Raw genomic sequence first — 20,892 nt, 5'->3', positions numbered from 1 at the left:
ATGCTACCTCAAGCCCTCCAAGCTCCTCATTACTTGTCTCCAACAAGACTTGAAAAGGGATTCCAGCACATCTAGCCTAGCAAGGCCCTCCCACCATAACCTGCCACGGTGAGGTGGGCAGAGTGTCTTGGTACGCAGGAAAGAGCTCTTGCCTAGAGGCAAGCAGGACACCTAGATCTGCAGGGTGACTTTGGACGTCACTTAAACTCTCTGGGCCCACATTTCTCCATATACAGATGCTGGATTTGGCTCTATAGATGCTCTAAGTTCCTTCCAAGTTCTAAGATCTTAAGACTTTTCTAAAGTACTGTTTAATTTTCTAAATATCCTAAGTGTCCTGCCTTCAAAACAGCTCCTTCCCACCCAGCGGTGCCTGACACAGCCCTGAAAACTTGACAAAAAACTCTTTATATATTTACAATAGCCAGGACATGGAAGCAACCTAAGTGTCCATCGACAGATGAATAGATAAGGAAGATGTGGCACATATATACAATGGAATATTACTCAGCCACGAAAAGAAACGAAATTGAGTCATTTGTAGTGAGGTGGATGGACCTAGAGTCTGTCATACAGAGTGAAGTAAGTCAGAAAGAGAAAAACAAATACCATATGCTAACACATATATATGGAATTAAAAAAAAAAGGTCATGAAGAAACTTTTCTTCAAGGTTCTTGAAGAAAAGACGGGAATAAAGACGCAGACCTACTAGAGAATGGACTTGAGGACACGGGGAGGGGGAAGGGTAAGCTGGGACGAAGTGAGAGAGTGGCATGGACATATATACACTACCAAATGTAAAATAGACAGCTAGTGGGAAGCAGCCGCATAGCACGGGGAGACCAGCTGGGTGCTTTGTGACCACCTAGAGGGGTGGGATAGGGAGGGTGGGAGGGAGACGCAAGAGGGAAGAGATACGGGGATATATGTATATGTGTAGCTGATTCACTTTGTTATAAAGCAGGAACTACCACACCATTGTAAAGCAATTATACTCCAATAAAGATGTTATTAAAAAAAACCCAAACTCCTTATAATACACGTCGTATCACTGACCCTCAAAACGACCATCTGAGGTAGGTACTTCTGTCCTTGCCCAAAGTCACGTGGTGAGTTAACAGCAGACCCAGGTCTCCTCCCTTCAAAGCCCAGTCCACTGTTCCACAAAATCCCCCAGGTCTTAACCTCCCTTCTCACTTTCCTGGAAAAAAAAAATCCAGTCAGACCAGATACTATAGGACCCTTGGCCAATTCCTTCTTTCCCCATGATGCCCAGGCATCAGGAGTGGAGTTGGGGGGAACAGTAGACACATCAGCTTTCATTGTGGATACCTGGTCAGTGTCAAACATGTGACAGATTAGCAGATCTGAGATCAGAGGTAAGGCTGAGACCAGATGTGAAAGGAGACGGTGTTTTTTTTTTAAAAAGAAAGGTTCTGAGAACTGACAGGACACCTCCAAAGAGGAAAGGAAAAGGCCAGGATAACAGAAACCAGAACCCCTAGGGGACCAGATGTGGGGGACTACATTGGATCTCACAGAAGGAACATCTGGAAAGGTATTTCTTGAGTCTGGGAGCAGACAGATTTGAGGGAAGGGAGCTGCCATGAAGGATAAGGCGTTTAACCTCCCTGGCTCAGATGAACAGCAGCCTCCCCCTTTTCTACTGAGCAGAGCTGGGATTCTGGTCTCAAGAGTCCTACCGGGTACAAAATCCAGCTCACTCAAAGCCTGTTTTCTGAACTGTAAAACAGGAATTCAAGTCTCTACAAGGTTATCAGGAGGAATAAGGAAGCACTTACTTAGAGCAATGGCTGGTACACAATTAGCTGTAAAAGAAATGGCAGTGGGCAGCAGTGGATCTCGGTCTGTTTTGACTATTGGTGTCATGATTGGTTGAGAGGTGGTTCCTGTGTCGTTTGCTGCTAATAGTAGTTGAAGTGCCGAAGTTTTTAAATTATTTACAGCAGAGTCATAGCATACATTCATGTAACCTAATGCAACGTCAGCTATATGCATGGAGGAAAAAAAGGCTGAGAATTAACTGGGCAGGACACGTTGATGAGCATCCAAGCCCGAGAAAGCGTGGGGAGGGTCTATTGATCCTCTAGTTTTCAGCCCTTCACGCCCGTCAGACCGCAGGCCATTGACAAGGGTTTCGCCTGACACCATATACTTTTAAAAGTTAGACTAAACAAGCCCTTCTTTTTCTCACTCAGATGCATTTGCACTCAAATAGTAGAAGTGGAGTTTCAATGCCAGATACAGCCAAGGGCATGCCAAGCATGATGCTGTGGACTCATGGTTGGGAAAGCTGATCTGAGAGGCAGGATTGGCCTCAATCTCCATCTCCTCATGTTCTCCTGTGTACTCAACTCCCACTCAGCTCTGGAGGAAGAAATACTAAAGAGAGCCCCAACGGCAACCCACTACCTTCTGTCAAAACGTCATGCCTTGAGTAGAGCAACCTTCACTTAAAACACTCGCCATTTGTCTCACACAAGTGCCTGGCCCAGGACTCAGACCAACCTGAGGTGGAGTCCAGGCAGCACCACTTACCGTGTGATCTTAGGTCAGGCCATTTGGCCTCTCTGAATCTCTCTGCTAATTAATACCAGGTAATAGCCAGAGGCTGAGAATACAAAAACAAGCCACAAGTATGAATGTTCAGTCAAGTAGGGTTGTTTCAGGGATCTGTGCAGCTCAAGGATTAAAACTGAGGTCTCATCCTAGTGTTCAAGGGCTCTCCTTCCTGTCTCCCAGGCCACCTTTCTAGCCCTCTACCTCTAGCTCTCCCTATATTAAGCTCCCTGCCCCCTAACTCACTCCTGCTTAAGTTATTCTGCTGCCCAAAATGCTCTTGCCTTCAATTCCTATTAAAAATCTTTAGTTCTTTCAAAATCCATTTCAAGGGACTTCCTTTGTGGTCCAGTGGTAAAGAATCCGCCTTCCAATGCAGGGGATGCAAGTTCAATCCCTGATCAGGAAAGTAAGATCCCACATGCCACGGGGCAACTAAGCCCACGTGCCGCAACTACTGAGCTCGTGTGCCTCAACTAGAGAGCCCGCATGCTGCAAACCACAGAGCCCATGCGCTCTGGACCCCGCGCACCACAGCTAAATAGAGAAAACCTGTGTACCACAAGTGGAGAGAAGCCCGAGCGATGCAACTGGAGAGAAGCCCACGTGCTGCAATGGAAGATCCCAAATGCTGCAAATAAGACCTGACGCAGCCAAAAACATAAAAAGAAAATAAATAAAATATTAAAAAACAAAACAACAAAATCCAATTCAAGCATCACCTTTTCCCTCCTGCCTTTCAGTGCTGCCAGGCACTGAACTCTAAAGCTGAGCAGAGAAAGGGAAGTGCCAAGAGATGGCAAAGCTGTTTGTATGCCTGCCTTCTTCTTCTAGCTTGAGATTCCCAGCAGGCTGGGGTTAGGTCTCAAACATCCCAGCATCCCCATCAGGCCTTCCATGAGTGGATGACCCTCAGAATAGTCTCTAGTTACCCTTCCCAGGTGGGTTCTTGTTTTTCTCTCACTTCCAAGACCAGAACAGGGGTTCAGTAAATGACAATTTAGACAAATAGAGCACCCCATTTCCCACTCACCTTCCTGTGATTTGAATCATGATGAGGCCAGTTGTAACTGTGGACTTTAGGAAAGATGCTTAACTTCTATAAGTCTCCACTCTCATCCATAAAATTAGGATAATAATATTACTAAGCTTGTTGTGAGAATAATGAAACTACAAAGCACCTAGCACTCAGTAGGTGCTCAATAAACAACACTCCCCCCAAGGAGCAATGGATCAAGCCAAAGTGGAAATGGGGAGAAAACGAAATTATAAATTGAAATAGAAAAAAATAAGGTAGAGGAAATAAATACAAACAGAGATTACAATAAATATAAATAAGTTAATCTCACCTATTAAATGACTCTTAGGTTGGGTAAAAAACAGGCTGTTTACAAAAGACACACCTGAAGACACAAGAGTTCTCTCTTCATTTTACCCAGTCTTCCAAGCCCAAGGGTGTGCCTGCAGCCCTTGTCACCCCACACTGCAACACAGCACACTATTACAGCACATCAGACTATTACCCCTTGGCTTACACCACACATTGTTGGCAGTGGATTATCTACAAAATAAAGGCTCAAAATTCTTTTAGGCACCAAAATTTTTATTAACCACCTTCTTGCTCTCTTTTAACATTATAAACCAAATTAATCTCTCTTTGACCCAGAGTTGTGATGAGAACATCAAGTTACAATATGCACTTTTACGTTTCTCTGGCCCCTCTCAACCTCTGGCTGTCACTTCTCTCGTCCTTTCTTGGCTATCCCTTAACAATATATTCCAACCCCTGTAAAATAGGGACTAAAAGTACCAACCTCATCGTTCTGAGGTTTAAGAGAATGCCAAGCACTAAGCTGGGCTCTCAGGAGCATTCAAACTCCAACAGTTCCTCCACACCCTTTGACATAGCTCCTTCTCATCTGTCATGGGCTGAGGAACCAATGAACCTGTAAACCAAGAACATGGGTATAAAGTCCATAGGCCAAGTGAGGGCCTGGATGGTAAAGTGCATGGGCTTTGTGAACACCACTGCCAACTTCCAGCCTAAGGAAGGACTGACTGAGTGAGCAGTTCCAAAACCCCTGAGCTCATGGCTCCCTGTGGGTAACTCCCGTGTACCTCTATCATGACCAGGGCTTGAGGAGGGACTTCTCAATTCCCCCTGCCACACTTGGGAACAGTATGAAGGATGCAGCAGAGGCCAAAGACTGAGTGACTAGCCCCAGGGAGGTGATGGGGAACATTATCAAACCAATCTCAAAGGTGGTGCCATTTGCTCTTGGGGAGGAGAGGTGGGGCCCAGGCAAGGACAGCAGCTGGAAGGCAAAGGGCAGGCCTGGTTCTCAATAGCGGTAGTGATCAGGTTTGAAGGGGCCATCACAGGACATGCCCAAGTACTGCGCCTGCTTCTCAGTCAGCTTGGTCAGCTTCACATTCAGCTTGCCCAGGTGGGCTTCAGCGACTGCTTCATCCAGCTGGGGAGAAACACAGAAAAAGCTGGAATCAGTGCCATGCTCTGGGATCCCTTACCTGCATCCAGCTGCCAAAAGAGGCAGAAACTGTTCTGTTGTGACATCTGCGGAGCGTTAAGCATATTACTTCATTCTATCCTCACAGCCAGCCTCCAGTGTGGCTTTTGGCTACTCAGCTCCCCTGCTGCAAGGGGGAACCAAGCTACATCCTCCCCTCCAAGCAGCCCTAATGGGACAATCAATTACATCTCCTTCCTTACCCTCCACCAACCTAAGCAGCTAACCAAAATGCTTCTCTGGAATTTATCTATGGACAGGACATATTTTCATGACAGGGGCTTTCAGGATTCCTAAACAGGGAGGCTATCAGTCTCTGCTCACCAGGGGCAAGTGTATTTGACAAGTGAAGTGAATGTAGGGGGAAAAAAGAGCCAAGAGACAGAGAAAGAGCTCTGATGCCAATGGATCCCTGGATCCAGTGTCTGAATCTTAGACTCCTCCATTACAGAACCAACAGAGTTCCTTTTTAGATTACACTGGTGGTGTTTGTTTCAAAATACATCCTTAGCACTGGTGGTATAGTGGTGAGCATAGCTGCCTTCCAAAATATACGTCCTTAAAATCTTTGTCTATAAATTCATAAAACTCCTTCCTACAAGAGGTGGAGCCTAATTCCTCACCCCTTGAGTGACTCAATTCTAATGAATAGAATAAAGCAGAAGTGATGGTGTGTGACTTGGAGACTGGGTCCTAAAACGCACTTCAGCCTCCTCCTTTGCTCTCCCCCTGAATCTGGGGGAGGCCAGCTGCCATCTCATGAGGAAACTTAAGCAGCCCTATGGAGATACTCATGTGGCAAGGAACCACCTGCCAACAGTGATGTGAAGTGGATCTTCCAGCTCCAGTCAAGCCTTCAGATGACTGCAGCCCTGGCTGACATCTCGACTACAACCTCGTGAATTAAGCTGCTCTCAAACTCTCAACCCACAGAAACTGAAATAATAAATGTTTATTGTTTTAAGCCAGTAAGTTTTGGATTTAAATTGCTGTACAGTAACAGGTAACTAATACACCAGTTTGAATAGGGTTTCTATCTACCACTTGCCACCGAAAGGATCCTGACTAATAAAAAAATTGCCATCTCCTTTCACAGATGTGGAAATCAAGGCTCAGAAAGGTGGAATGAGGGCTTCCCTGGTGGCGCAGTGGTTGAGAGTCTGCCTGCCGATGCAGGGGACACGGGTTCGTGCCCCAGTCCGGGAAGATCCCACATGCCGCAGAGCGGCTAGGCCCGTGAGCCATGGCCGCTGAGCCTGCGCGTCCGGAGCCTGTGCTCCACAACGGGAGAGGCCACAAGAGTGAGAGGCCCATGTACCGCAAAACAAACAAACAAACAAAAGAAGAAAGGTGGAATGACTTGCCCAAGGTCACAAAGCTAGTTAATGACAGAGCTAGGATTTGAATCCAGGGTCCACCTGGCTCCAAAGTCCCATAACTTGTCTCAAGTTATGGTCTCCAAGGCAGCTTTGAAGAGACAGAACAGAAACCAAGGAGGACAGAGGCTGGGGTTAGATAAGGCCTATTTCTAAGTCTGACCAGTGCTGAAATGCATAAAGGGGGCCTGAGAAGAAGGGCAAGTGGCTGTACTTAGAGAAGGATCAACCCTAAGCGGGGCTCTCACTTTCTCAGCATCCAGCTCCGGGTGGGGCCTCTTCCTACCCCCAAGTCCCATCCCATAATGGCACAATAGCCTTTAACCACAGCCCAGCCCAGACAGCTTTACATTCCCAAGCGGTTTCACACTCACGGTCTCATTAGAGGCTCACAAACACCCTTAAAAAGGAGGCCAGGGTTTATTCTTCTATTTAACAAATGAAGAAACTGGGGAGAGGCAGGCAAAGGCAGGAGCAGAGCCCAGCCCTAAGTCCTAAGGCCACGTCAGCTCTGGAGGCAGAATGAAGGTCTCCAGTGCCCAGAGGACACAACGAATGCTCCCTTCTCTTGGCCTGGCCTAGCCGAGAACACCCTTCCTTCTCCCTGCTCCCAGTACCCAGGAGGACATAACGGTTAACAACTTGGACAGGCAGGGGTGGGACGTACTCTTGGCCCAATACTTGGCAGCTGTGGAGGCAAGTCACCCTCTGAAGCTTAGTTTCATCATCTGTAGGCTGGGTCTCTCAGAGCTGGTACAGAGATCAGTGATAGTCAAGAGCGCTTGGTGCAAGTACCTTAAGAAATGGTGGCTGCTCTCTCTGTCACTGTTTACCAAGGTACGTAATCCCTCTCCCACATCTCGCATGTGAGATGTAGAGCCTGTCCCCAACCCGTATCTTGGCAGTGATGAAGGAAGAAGATAGGATGGGGCCAGGTGCTGGGGTAGGAGGTGAGCTCTTTGCCTTCTCACTTCCAACCCCAGCCTCATTTTAAAGGCCTGCCCAATCTCTCACTATATTCACAGTCGTGAATCAGATGAGGGGTCGAATGAGACTTTTTTAACCGCACAACCAGCATGGGGACCTGGCAGGCTGCCCAGGACAGGACAGCCCCTTGAGGCCCTTACAGGTAAAACACCTGGTCAGGCAAGACTGTGCCTGAGGAAGACTAGGGGGAAAGGAGTTGGCTGGCTCGGGGGCAGACAACCCAGCCTCTTCCTACTTCTCATCAGTTGGCAGACCAGCTTTTCAAAGGGTGGGAAGAGTGGTATGAAGACTCCACCGCAGCCTCTCCAGCAGCCAAGGGCTGGAAGCAAAAGCTACTCTTACCATTTAGCTGAGAGGGAAACTGAGGCCCAGTCAGGCAAAGTAGCAAAGCCAAGTTCACCCATGACACTGGCAAAAAAAAAAAAAGCCAGGACTAAAACATAGTGTTCTGACCTGTGGGAGAGGGCAGTTGCAGGGGGTGTTAGGACAAGCACTGGATTTGACATCAGATGACCTCATTGTCATGGTTAATCTGACCACACACTCACAACACGTCAGGTGCCATGCTCAGTGTGTTAGTGGCATCATCCCATTCCAAGGCCACAATCACGCAGCCTGTAGGCTGCATTCGGCTTACAAACACGTCCAAGTTAACCAACCTGGTTATATTTAAAAATTGATATCTAGCTTCCTTTGAAACGGCAGGAGCCCTGGTCCAATGGGTCCAGGTTGATGACAGGCAGCCAACCTCTTCAACTGGGGCACGTGCTCTTTGGTCAGTTCCCACCCAGCCCATTTACCTGTCCAATCCCTCTGGGCATGTGGGTTTGTGACCTGTGATCTAAGGAAATCCTCACAATCCTTACGCAGGTACTATCACCTTCGTTTTACAGATAAGGAAATGGAGGCACAGTTACACAGCCTCCAAGGGTAAGAGTGAGATTCAAACCTGGGTGTGTCTCACTCCAAAGCCCATGCTCCTCTCACCACCCAGCCCTGCCACTCTGGGAGTTATTCCCTGCTTTGGGCCCCAATTTCCTCCTCTGTTAAATGGAGAGAATGATTTCTGCCCTGCGGAGGACCCTGTGAAGATCTTCAAGAGAGTAGAGAGGCGAGTACTGTATGAACTCTGGCAAGGTCTGCATGGAGAGCCCAGGGCTGGACACATGACCCTTGGCCAGGGGTGGAGGTAGGAACCCACCTTCTTGGGCAGGAAGTGGACCCCGATGGGATACTTGTCTGGGTGGGTCCACAGCTCAATCTGCGCCAGCACCTGGTTGGTGAAGGAGTTGCTCATCACGAAGCTGGGGTGGCCCATGGCGCAGCCCAGGTTGACCAGCCGGCCCTCGGCCAGAATGATGATGCGGCGCCCGTTCTTCAACAAGTAGCGGTCCACCTACAAGTGGGCAGCACAGCGGTAAGGGCTGGTGGGCACAGCTCCCAGTGTCCACCCCTATCCTCATCCTACCCTCCTGTCCAGCAGGCCTCCCGACCTCCAGCAGGGCCCACAAAGGGCCTGGACTGCCCCAGAACAACCTCCAGCACAGGGCCTGGCACACACAATTAATAAGAGCCAGTATTTGTTATGCAACCCTGAGCGGCAGACCTCATAGGTCTGCTGTGAGAATTTAAAGAGCTGACATGTACAAGGCACTTAGTTTAGTACTACGTATTAGCTAATGTTATTATTATTGGCACATGCCCTGGGCTAAGAACATACATATAACCATATATACATACATATATACACAATATATATATATATAATTATCACATTTAATCCTACTAACAACCCTGTAAATTAAGTACTGCTATTATCCCCATTCCACAGATAAAGAAACTGAAGTTTAAAGGGTTAAGTTCTTTGTCTAGAGCCACACATTACAAAGTGGCTGCAACATGAGCCTGGACAGTCTGGGGACAGATCCCACGTTCTCAATCACCATGCCTAGTAACAAGTTGAATGCAGTGGTACTCAACCTTGGCTGCACATCAGAACCATCTTGGGACCTTTAAAAATGGGGATGCCTTGGCCTCACTCCAAGATTCCAATCTAAGCAGCCCTGAAACCTGTCCCTCTTCCACCCATCCCACTGCCCAGGTTGCCAGAGCCTCATCATCTGACTTCCTTGACGGCCAGCCCAGGAGCACGCCCCCCCTCGGCGCTCCATCCACCAAGCCTGCTGGCAGGGCTGGGGCTTCTCACCTGGGGCTTGATGTTCACCTTCTCCACAGCGTTCTCGTTCAGCCACTTGACGTCAATCTCCACGTCAAAGTGTCCGATGTTACACACAATGGCGTCATCTTTCATCTGTTCAAAGTGCCTGTGGAGGAGCCCCAGCCTGTGACAGACTGTCAGGGACCAAGAGCAGCCGCAAGCCTGCCCCCTCCTTCACTCCCTGGGACCCCCCGCCTGGCGCCTACCGGCCGAGGATGATGTCGATACAGCCCGTGGTGGTGACAAAGATGTTGCCCTCCTGACAGGCCTCATCCATGATGGTCACCTCATAGCCTGTGTAGAGACAGTGTCTGTGCGTCATCCAGGGTGGCCTTGCCCCGCCTCTGGCCCCAGTGGCTAACAACCAACCTTCACCCTATCATACCCTCCATGGCAGCCTGAAGCGCGTTGATGGGGTCGATCTCCGTGATGATGACACGGGCCCCGAAGCCCCTCAGGGCCTGGGCACAGCCCTTGCCCACGTCGCCATAGCCCGCTACCACCGCCACCTTGCCCGCAATCATCACGTCCGTGGCCCGCTTGATGCCATCTATGAGGGACTCCCGGCAGCCATAGAGGTTGTCAAACTTGCTCTGAAAGGAGAGGGGGCAAGGCGGCTATGGGGGCAGGCGAGGCCCTGAGGCCTCAGACCCACTCTCAACATCGCAGGCTGGTGGGCCTTGGGCTGATCACCTCCTGGGACTTCTCCCCACCAGCTAATGTGCTCATGTGCCCCTTGCCCTGCTCAGTCCCACGACTCTCCCTGGCCTTTCTCTGCCAGTCCAGAAGGCTTCCTGCAGATCAACTATGAGAGATTGTCCGGTCAAAGAATCTGCTTCACGTTAAACCGCTTGAGCCCAGCTCTGAGGCTCACTGCACGGTTCTTTGCCTCTAACGCCTTCAATGCTTTGCCTTACTACCCTAAGTCTACAACCCCTTTCCCCCGTCAAATAAGGGCTAAGCCCCTAGCCTGCAGCCTTCCCAGGGGACTTTCTGCAGGGCCTACTCCTGAGCTGCTCTGGGAACCAACAGCTGGAGCCATCACTGCCCCACAGGCTCACCTTGGTGACAGAGTCGTTGACGTTGATGGCAGGCACCTTCAGAATCCCGTTGGCCATCATCTTGTACAGGTTGTGGACTCCCGTTGTGGTCTCTTCGGAGATGCCTCGGATGCCTGAACAAGAGAGGAGGGGATGAATTTCAGGCCAGGAAGGAGTAGCCCAAGGGACAGGGTGGCCTCTGAGATGAAACTCCAAGAGCCTCAGAGAGCCCACAGCTGAACTCACCCAAATTCCTCATCTTTGCCTCCTAAAGCCGCTCCTCCTTCTGGGTTCCTATCTCTGTAACGGACACCACAGTCCACCTAATCACCTAGGCCAGCGTGAGGGAGGAGCCACTACCATCACCAGGCCTAATGATTCTACCTCCCAACAACCCCCGAACTCTCCACTTGCACTGTCACTGCCCTAGTCCCAGCCACAACTCATCCTCTACACAGCAGCCATTTTTAACACGTACATTTGCAGGGAAGTCTTTTCAGTACCATCCAACTACTTCCCTTTACTCTCAGGATCAAGCCAGACTCTTTTCTCAATCTATTCTATTAAGTCTTTACACATCTGACCTTCACTAAAGCTCCAGCCACAACCTGCAATTCTCCCCAGTGAAGGAAGCTGCCATGCTGGCTAACTTTCTGTTTCATGAATGGGCTATCCTTTCCTGCCTCAGGGCCTTTGCACTCACTACACTACCCCACTTTCCTCCCCACCTGCTTTTAACAAAGCTGACGCCTTCCCAGCTGTTCTCAGCCCTGGCCCTGGCTTGCCCTTGGGCCAGCCAGGCCTCCCCTAGCCACCCAGCCCTGAGGCCAGGCCCAGCACGCCTACAGGAGCCTGCAGTTCTCCCATCGTCCACAGAATCTGCTGCTCGAGGCACTGGGGGTCCTGCCAGGCCTGCTGCTTTCAGGTGGGCAAGCAGGCCCCGTTTAAACCACTAGCACCCAGCCCACCCACCCGTCCTACTCACCTGACAGGAGCTGTGGGTACTTGGTGTGGATGAGGTTGGTGAGGTCACCACCATCGTCCAGAATCATGTTGAGGGGCCCGTCCTTGAAGTACAGCGTCTGCTCAATGCACCACAGATATTCCTCATCCGTTTCACCCTTCCAGGCATACACTGGAGAGTGAGTGGCACATCAGGGCCTGGCCCTCCCCACTGGCACTTGTTCCAGGGACCCACCTGGATAGAGCCAATACTATCTCCTTCCTAATTCCCATCGCCTGCCACCTCTAGCACCTCTGAGGACTCAGCAATGGTAAGAACACAACTTGGAGCCAGAGAAATCTGAGTGCAAGTCCTGGTTCTGCACTCACCAGCTGTGTGACTTTGGGAAAATCACTTCACCTCTCTGAGCCTCAGTTTCCTCATCTATAATAGTATGGATTATGAGACAGAGGCCAAGTACAGACACCCCCCCCCATATATAGGTATCTGGAAATAATTATTTCCTTTCCTACCTCTTCTGTCTGGGCCCCCAACCCAGTGACCAGGGCTCCTACCCACATGCCTACTGCTAGGATGGAGGTGCACAGGGGCAGGAAGCCACACTCAGGTGGACCCAAGCGAGACAAGATCCAAGATTCATTATGCACTGAAAGGACTTGATGGGCCAGCAGTCTCTGTGGTAGGTTATCCTAGGCAGTCTGGCCAAAAACTACTAACAGCAGCTACCATGTATGGAGCACTTTCTCTGTGCCAGACATTACTCTAACTGCTTCATGCCCCATCTCATTTTTCCTCACAGAAACCCTGTGAGGCAGCCATTACCATTATCATCACTTACAGATGCCCAGAGAGGGGCTAAGATGTGCCCAGATCACTCAGCATGGCATTCCTGAGCAGGCATCAGAACCCAGGGCTCCTGGGAATTCGAGGGCAGACCAGTGGTTAGGACTCTGCGCTTTCACTGCTAGGGGCCCAGGTTTGATCCCTGGTCAGGGAATTAAGATCACGCAAGCCGCATGGCACAGCCAAAAAAAAAAGAACCCAGGGCTCCTGACTGCCAGCCCAGGCTCCTCCCATCATATGGGACAACTGAGACACAGGTGTGGGGCTCCCATGAACCTCCTGTGAGCAAAGGATACCTGCCAAAGCAGGGCCAGCTTCCCCTCCCCCAAACTGGGGCAGACAATGGTATTAAAAACAAAACCTTTCCCAGAAAAGGGCTATGGAGCCCAAACTAGGCTGAGGAGTTGGGGACAGGCCGATCCAGCCTTGGTCAGTCTCTGGAGAGGTCCTCCCCCACTCTTTGCCCTCCACCTGTGGCTGGTTAGAAGGAACTGTCAATGTCCTACTTCATCATCATCAGAGTTAACCAACCACTGCCCTCCTCAAGCCCAGGCATACTTGTGCCTATTTCCCCAGCAGCTTGTGAGAAAGTCTTTCCTCTTTGGTCCTGGTATTTCCCCAGCACCCTAGACCATCAGATACTATGCAATGGACCTCTGGGACTGTTTTTCTGCCCAGTATCCCTCCCTGATTCTTTCGGAAACAGACCCACATCATTCCTTTAAAGAATTTCCCCTCTTCAACATCATGTGGTTCCCAATCATTAGATCCCACCCTTCCTGATCACATGACTTGAACTGGGCAAGTAAGTGCCTTCAATAGGATTTTAGATGACAGTTGGACAAAACAGTTCTTTCCAATGGGTCACTAGGCTAGGATTCTGTGGCCATGACTCCTCTCCTCTACCGCAGGGAAGTCTGTAGCAGTAAAAGTCAGTGAAGCAAACAGGGAAAAGCAGAGCCACTTCATGCATTCCTGCATCTCCCAGCAGCAAGCTGGCCTCACCTGGAATGCCAGCCTTGGCAATGGCAGCTGCGGCATGGTCCTGGGTGGAGAAGATATTGCAGCTGGACCACCGCACCTGAAAGAGCCAGCAAAACAGGGCTGGTCACAGACAGTTCAGAAGACCAAGGTCACTGGACAGGGATAAGAAAACGCCCTGGAGCTAGGGCCGAGAGGCTCGGGATCTACATCCAGCCAGCTCTGCAACCTCAGGCTGGGTTGCAAATGGCAACCAGTGGATGGGAGTGGATGGGAGCCAGAGCACTGACAAGACCCAACTTATGTTAAAACATGGCTCTGCTGCGTGGAAGGGAAAAGGCTCCACACGGAAGCAAGGACACAAGGGTAGAAGCTGTTGTTAGACTTCAGACAAGAAATGCACCTCTAGCAGTGGAGGTGATGATGCGTGTACTTTGAGGGCTGAGCTGACAGGATTTGCTGCAGGGTTCGTTGTTGGAGTAACAGAGCAAGAGGAGTCAGGGACGACCCCAGGTTCTGAACTGAGAGGGCCTGTAAGGCTGAAGTCTGCATCTGCCTACACGGGGAAGCCTCCAAGAAGAGAAGGAAATCATGTGTTCCTTTGGACACGTTGAGACTGAGAGGTCAATCAGACCTCCAGGTGGAGGTGATACATCAGCTGCTGGGTATACAGGTCTGGAGTTCCAGGGAGAAGTCCAGGCTAGTACATATAACTGGGAGTCATCACCATATAGACAGTATTTAAAGCCATAAAATCAGATTGCCAAGAGTGTGAGTGTAGAAAAGAAAGAAGAGGTGCAAGGACTGAAACCTGGTGTGTTACTGTAGCTGGCTTTTGCTGCTCTGCCCTGCCCCCTGCTTTGGGAAACATCTTGCCCCCAGAGAAGTTGTAAGAGCTGAAATCATAGGTACACATAACCCAGGCTGAACCAATCAGAGCGCGCCATCCTTCCAGCAGCCATGATTGGCCAAGGGCAGGCACATGACCCCAGGAAGGCCTAGGAGAGCCAGTCCTTAGGTGACTCAGTAGGACGCCAGGCTTGAGTTTTTCCTATGAGAGCTCCCCAGTCAGGAGAATGTGACCTGAGGGCAGTCAGACGCCGTCTTCCCAGCGAGAGAAAATCTGCAGAGCAGTCACGACAAATGGAGGTGGGGGGCACTGTGACAAGGCTGTAGCTGGACCCCCTGCTGGGCCTGAGGGGGCACAAGACTGGATTTCCCCACTGCACAAGAACTGCTGCTGCGGGCCTCACCTCAGCACCCAGGGCAACGAGGGTCTCAATGAGGACAGCTGTCTCCACGGTCATGTGCAGGCAGCCGGCAATGCGGGCGCCCTTCAGTGGTTTGGAGGCCGAGTACATCTCCCGCATGTGCATCAGGCCCGGCATCTCATTCTCTGCGAGGTCCAGGGCCTTGCGCCCCCAGGCGGCCAGGCCGATGTCAGCTGTAGGGGCAGGATGGATGGGAGTTCGTGAGCCACCTCATCCCACGAACCACAAAGCAGCGCCACTCAGCACTCATCCACTTGAGGACTCGAAGCACTAGACTGGGTAATCTGGTCACTGAACTCTCTCGCTCATGCAACAGGGATTTATGGAGCCAGGGCAGTCAAAAAAAGAAAGACATGGTTCCTGCCAGTAACCACAGCTTACTTACAGCCTTGTGGGAGAACACATTTAATCAAAGGAGCACACAGGACCACGAATATTACAACACAGGTAAGCGCCCCCTTGAAAAACAGCTATCAGCCTATATATACCTCCTGCTGCCCTTTCTGCTGCCACCTACCAACGTCCTCATTCCCTAAAGATTTTAGCTCCTGGGTCTCCACATTCCTAGTCAACACTCTTGGTGACTTCAGCACTCATAAATGATATAATCTAACACCTTGGACTCAGCACAGCTCCTTGATCTCCTTGAAGATATAAAAATGCTTCTCCAGTCCTAATGTTTCTCTCCACATTGAGGGAACTCATCTGTGTAACTAACACTCTGGGCCTCTCTCTGCCCCAGGGAAGGTGGAGTGACTTGTCTAACTAGTAAACTTAGGAGGAATAAACGGCATGCGCAGTTCAGGTCTCCCTTCTTTTGCAAGCAAGCAGCAGCCAACCTACCTGCAGGAAGTGTGTTCTTCCACATAGAGACCTACCCAGGCCCGCCCTGCCTGTAACTGGTGAGTTAACTGCTGAATTTGGGGGTTCAGTTAGCATGATCATTGGGGCTTTGACACTAATCTACATTCTCTGGCTTTGATGTTATTAGTCATCCGTTGGTCTCTACAGCGGATTGGTTCCGGGAACGCCTGTGGACACCAAAATTCTCGGACACTCAAGTCCCTTATATAAAATGGCATAGTACAATGAATACTACTCCTCTCCCTTATAATCTCACCCTCCTTCCCCTGCCACACTAGCCCATTCTCAAGGGCAGTGTTTGCAAACTTCCCTGATAAGGGTCATCTGGCATGCTTACAAATCTCCCCTGGGGAATCAAATTCAGTAGGTCTAGGATGGGGCCTGGAACTCCCATGATTTTTATCTTTAGGGGAGCTTAGATCCTGCCAATCACCCAAACGGGGTGGTGGGTGGGAGGGAAAGGACTATAGAGAATTTAGTAAGAAATAATAAAACCAACTAAGTCACTCTGCTTCCTACTGTACATCTAAACAACTTCACAGATGAAATATACCCCCCCACGGGAGGGACTACTCCCAGTGTGCCTCAGCACACACCCACTCCACCCCTGCCCACGTTGGCAGGCCATCACCCATGATACTCTCCCTTGGAAATCTTGATTTCAAGCAACTGACTCTGGCCATGTCCCATCTTTCCAAAACTCTCTGTCTAGAGCCCAAACTCCAATAAAGCTGCAACGGGTCAGGTCAGAACCTTTAATCTGTTTATCCTACCGATTATCACTGTCCCTCACTGCACCCTTCATGTTCTCAACATCTTCCACAATTTAGATTCCACTGTCCCTTCTACCCTCTTGTTCTCTGAGAACTCCTCAGCAAAACTCCCACCCTGGTTAAACCCAGACCTCCACTGCACCCAAGTCATTGAGCCCAGCAGGAGGAAAATGATGACCACACCAAGAGTTTCATTTATTAAGACCACAAATCTCAAGGGACACTCCAGCAATCCTATTACATCTTCTTAGTAAATTTACCACCTTTTCCACTCCAAACTTCTAACGTTTCCTCATCAACTGATGACCTCACTTCACAACTCATCGAGAAGGATTCAGAACTATGCCACTCTTCCTCCAGGGAATCCACTAGCCCTCCTCACATGTAGTTACAGACCAGGCATTCCTTTGTTACAACAGACAGAGCTGTCTCTGCTCTGTGGGGCCTGATCCTGTATCGTTTTACCTCCTTGATGACTTCAATACTCCACTAAAACTGCTCTTCTCAAGGTCTCTGTAAGGCCTAATCCCCATAACTAATGGTCAATTAGTTTCTCCCTGCAGCACGAATAGCACTGAGAACTCTCTCCTTCTGAAACCCTTTCTTGGCTTGGCTTCTATGCCTGTCTTTCTGTGGCTTCCCTATCACCTTCCTGGCTCCTCTTCCTGTTACAGACTCTAAAGTTTGGAAGCCCTCAGGGCTTCATCATCTCCCTCTTCTCTCCTATCAGATGAGCTCATCCCATTTTATGGCTTGAAATACCTTTTCTATGGAAATGTCTCCCACACATTCATCTCCAGCCCAATCTTCTCCACTGAACTTGAGACTCATATAATCCAACTGCCTATTCAGCATCTCAATTTGGATGCCCAGCTGGATTATGTGTCAAGTTTGAGCCCTTGTGACTCCTTGCCCTCACCCCCCAACTTGTCACTCCCCAAATCTTCCCATTTTAGGAAATGAAACCACCATTCGACCAGCTGCTCCAGCCAGAAACTTACCATTTCTTGATTTCTCTTTCTCCCTTGCACCCCCTTTCAACCCATCAGCACACTGTTGGCTCAACATCCCAAATACAAGCAATCCAACAGCATCTCACCACCGTGGATCACTGAAGCCACCTCCTCATTGGTCTCCCTGCTCCCACGTACTATTCTCCCCACAGGAGTCAGAGAAACAAACTTTTCAATCTTAAAATATATCACCTCCATTCTTCTGCTCAAGTAAAAAACAAGCCAACATCCAATGGCTTCCCCTTAACCATGAATAAAATCCGAACTCATCACAGGGCTTTAGAGTCCTACCCAGGTGACTGCCCGCCCTTCTCCCCCATCTCTCCACCCTCTTGTCCCCCTCTCTAGTTGCTTAACCACTCGAACCTCCGGGTGAGCTAAACTCATTCCCACCTCAGGGCTTTAACCAAGCAACTCTCTTACCCTGGAAGGCTCCTCCCCGAGCACCTGATACAGTACCTGGCACACAGCAGGGGCTCAACAAAAACCTGGAAACAGGAAAGAACTTGGTATATTGTTGCTGGAGGAACAGAGTGTGCCAGGGTGACTCTAGTAGAGGGAGTTAAGATGATGAATCAGGACTTTATTCCTATAGAGTTTTAAGGGGAGTATCATGCCCAGACCTGTCTTCCGAAAAGCCCTCTTTGGTTGCTGCATGTATCCGTGGAGCAAGAGACCCGGGGAGACCTGTGAGGAGGGAGACCAGGACTGGGGTGGTGGCCACAGAGACAGAGAATTGGGCAGATCTCCTCACTTATAAAATGGAGACAATACTACTGTATTATCCGTATGCATGTCTGTCCCACCCTCATCCTTGAGTCACCCTTGTATCTCTAGTGCCCAGCTGGGCCTGGCACAGAGAAGGGGTCCACAAATGTTTACCAACCACACCTGTTGTTAGGACTGAATGAGAGAAGGTCCACGAAAGGGGCTGGCACGAGACAGGGTTAGCAAACAAGAAACAAATCTGAACCTAGTCCAACTCCCAGCATTTACCCATGAGGAAACGCTCAGAGAAGGGTTTGCCCCAGGTTCCACAGCCAGTCAATGGCAGAGGCAGGACTGGTGGCCAGGGAGGGCTAGAGCCAGAGGCTCCTGGGAGGGGCACAGCAGTAGTGGACAATGGTTCCTGTCCTATCCTAAGCTTCACCCCCTCTGCCACCACCTGTCCCTCTAGCCAAAAAGAACTCTTTCACTGCTCTCAGGACAGCTGTGTCAGCCCTGGTGTTTTCATGGGTCCCTCAACTCCAAGGGCACAGGAGGGTCTGGCATTCTAAGCTCTGGGGGTTTTGGTGCCCAGGAGAGCTGAGGACTTGCAGAGGTTGCAGTAACACCTGTCCCAGGACAAGCTAAGAGGCATAATAGCAAAACCCTCTCTGAGTCTCAGTTTCTTCATCTCTAAAGTGGGAATAATGATCCCTAACCTTCTATGAGCCCTGAGGATTAAAGAAGATACCATATGGGCAAGGTCGGGCACACTGTGCCCTCCCTGATGGAGGCGTCTTTCCTCCAACCCTACCTAGCCAAGCTCCTCCACTTCCAAATGCAGCCTTATCTGCTGCCACACAACCCAAAGCCCTCAACCCTAACCCATCCAACTCTCCACAGTGTAACATGTCCCCATTCCAGTTCTGCCACTGGACCTTGACTTAATCTTTCTGGGCTTCAGTTTCATCCACACAACAGGGACAATAACCTTCTCTGGCCTGCTACTTGATAAACTACTACTGACAACTTGTTATTTTCCACAGTCTTTGCAAGTCACTTCCTGTTAGGGCTTCAGTTTCTTCCTCTGTATCATGAGATAAAGTCCACCTCTAAAGATCATTCTGTAAACAAATGTAAATCCCCAGATACATAGCAAGTGCTCCATGAATGATGCTTTTCTCCAGGTTGAATGGTGTCTTGAATTTACTTTAAAATTTGCTATCCAGGCTGAACTGGTTTTTGCTGAAAGGTCATTAGGGTTATTCCAAATGTGTTCACTTACATACAGTGGTGAAAAGGTGGGCACAGCCTGGGTTCATATCCTGCTCCACCACCTCCCAGCTGTAAAAATGTGGGCAAGTTACCTTTTTTCCTGGGTTTCAGTAAACCCATCATAAAATGAGAAAGTAATAGTCCCTACCCTAAAAACCCATTAGAATAAAATGAATTAATCTATAATAAACGTAGAAGGCAATGCCCATTCCATAGTAAACGCCCAATAAACATTAACTATCAGTGTATCAGCTTCAATCCATAGAAGAGCAGGAAGAATTTTTCTAACCACTCCAAAATTTCTTCGAGATTCTCTGTATGACTGTACCTTCTGGCCAGGTGGGTGACCCCAAGAGGTTGAGTAACAAGCCCAAAGTCCCTGGTAAGTGGACTAGCCCGGCCTCGGGCTCAGTCTCCAGGCCTCTCCCCACGTGCCCTTCGGGGCCCCGGGGCCCTCGCCTTCCCTGTAGGAGGCCCAGAGAGGGTGGGCACTTGCCCGGACCACCAAGTTAGCCAAGGAGCCGGTCCAGGCCCAGGAGGCAGGATCCAGGCCCCCTAGTGTAGGTCCCGGCAGGTGCCACTGGTCCCAGGCCGTGGCCAGGTGCGCGCTGCCCGCCTGCCCCAGGCGGCTCTGGCGGAACACGCCGCCAGTTCGCCGCTCCGCGGGCCTCGCTGCTACCCCGGCCTCGCGGGGCACGCCGGGACGCATAGTCCGCGGCCGCCTCCGAAGACCCGCTCGCGGCGGCGGGAGAACTCCAACCCCCAGACGGCCTCGCGCGGCCAAGACCGCGCCGTGCCGGCGATTCAAGGGGGTCCTTCAGAGCGCCCCGGGTCGGCTCCGCGGCAGCCGCCCCAACAGGCCCCCAGCGGAGGCGGAGCAGACGCGGCCGACTGCACATCCTGGAACTCACCGACTTTGTAAGGCAGCTTGTCCGACATGCCGGCGGCGTTTCCGCACGGAGTGATGGATACGAGCGAAGGGTGCCGAGCCGCGAGCTGGGTACAGGAGCGGGGCAGGCGGCGCCGGGTAGGGATCTGCGCGTGGCGCCGGCGCCTTTAAATATCTTCCCCTAGCTTGCATATTCATGAGTCCCGCTGGAGCGGAGCCATAGGGGCGGGGCAAACGCACGGGGGCGGGGCCGGAGTGGACTTTGGTCGCTGCTGAGCGCAGTTTTTTTCTCATGCGGTCCTTCCACCTCCCGCCCTGGGCAGCGAAGGGAGATGGGGATAGGCCTGAGAACTAACTCGAGGCCGTTCTTTCTTTCATTCGTTCAACCAGTAACACCAATGTCAAAACCGGGTGAAACTGAAATTCCAACCAGTTCACTTCCCCGAACCTCAGTTTCTTCTTCAGTAAAGTGGGCAGAATGATACCTACCATACAGAGTCTAAATTGCAATATGTCAAGTTCCTAGCACATCCTAGACCTTCCACCCTCCTCCCACTATCCTGAGTTTAGTTAAATTTGTATGC

General features: G+C 50.4%; 2 protein-coding genes across 3 annotated transcripts in view; both read right to left on the bottom strand.

The window, feature by feature from the left end:
- Positions 1-20,892, bottom strand: part of PIGU (phosphatidylinositol glycan anchor biosynthesis class U) — a 577,582-nt gene that overhangs the window by 220,526 nt on the left and 336,164 nt on the right. The gene's annotated exons all lie outside the window — the stretch shown is intronic.
- On the bottom strand, positions 4,164-20,468 carry AHCY (adenosylhomocysteinase). Of its 2 annotated transcripts, none has more exons than XM_081256282.1 (10): positions 20,331-20,468; positions 14,772-14,962; positions 13,543-13,618; positions 11,716-11,865; positions 10,752-10,864; positions 10,076-10,283; positions 9,897-9,984; positions 9,679-9,796; positions 8,674-8,868; positions 4,164-5,055 (listed from the first exon to the last, which is right to left on the bottom strand). In XM_081256282.1, exons 1-10 carry the CDS (start codon positions 20,356-20,358, stop codon positions 4,924-4,926), a joined length of 1,299 nt encoding a protein of 432 aa, XP_081112408.1. In that variant the 5' UTR covers positions 20,359-20,468; the 3' UTR covers positions 4,164-4,923. The 2 variants fall into 2 exon arrangements, with proteins under 2 accessions (XP_081112408.1, XP_081112409.1); XM_081256283.1 differs by lacking the exon at positions 20,331-20,468 and adding an exon at positions 19,748-19,893.

This window comes from Mesoplodon bidens, assembly GCF_964165515.1.
Source record: "Mesoplodon bidens genome assembly, chromosome: 15".
Classification (NCBI taxonomy): Eukaryota; Metazoa; Chordata; class Mammalia; order Artiodactyla; family Ziphiidae; genus Mesoplodon; species Mesoplodon bidens.
Note: the sequence above shows the minus strand (reverse complement) of the source record. Positions and strands in the feature narration are given on the sequence as shown.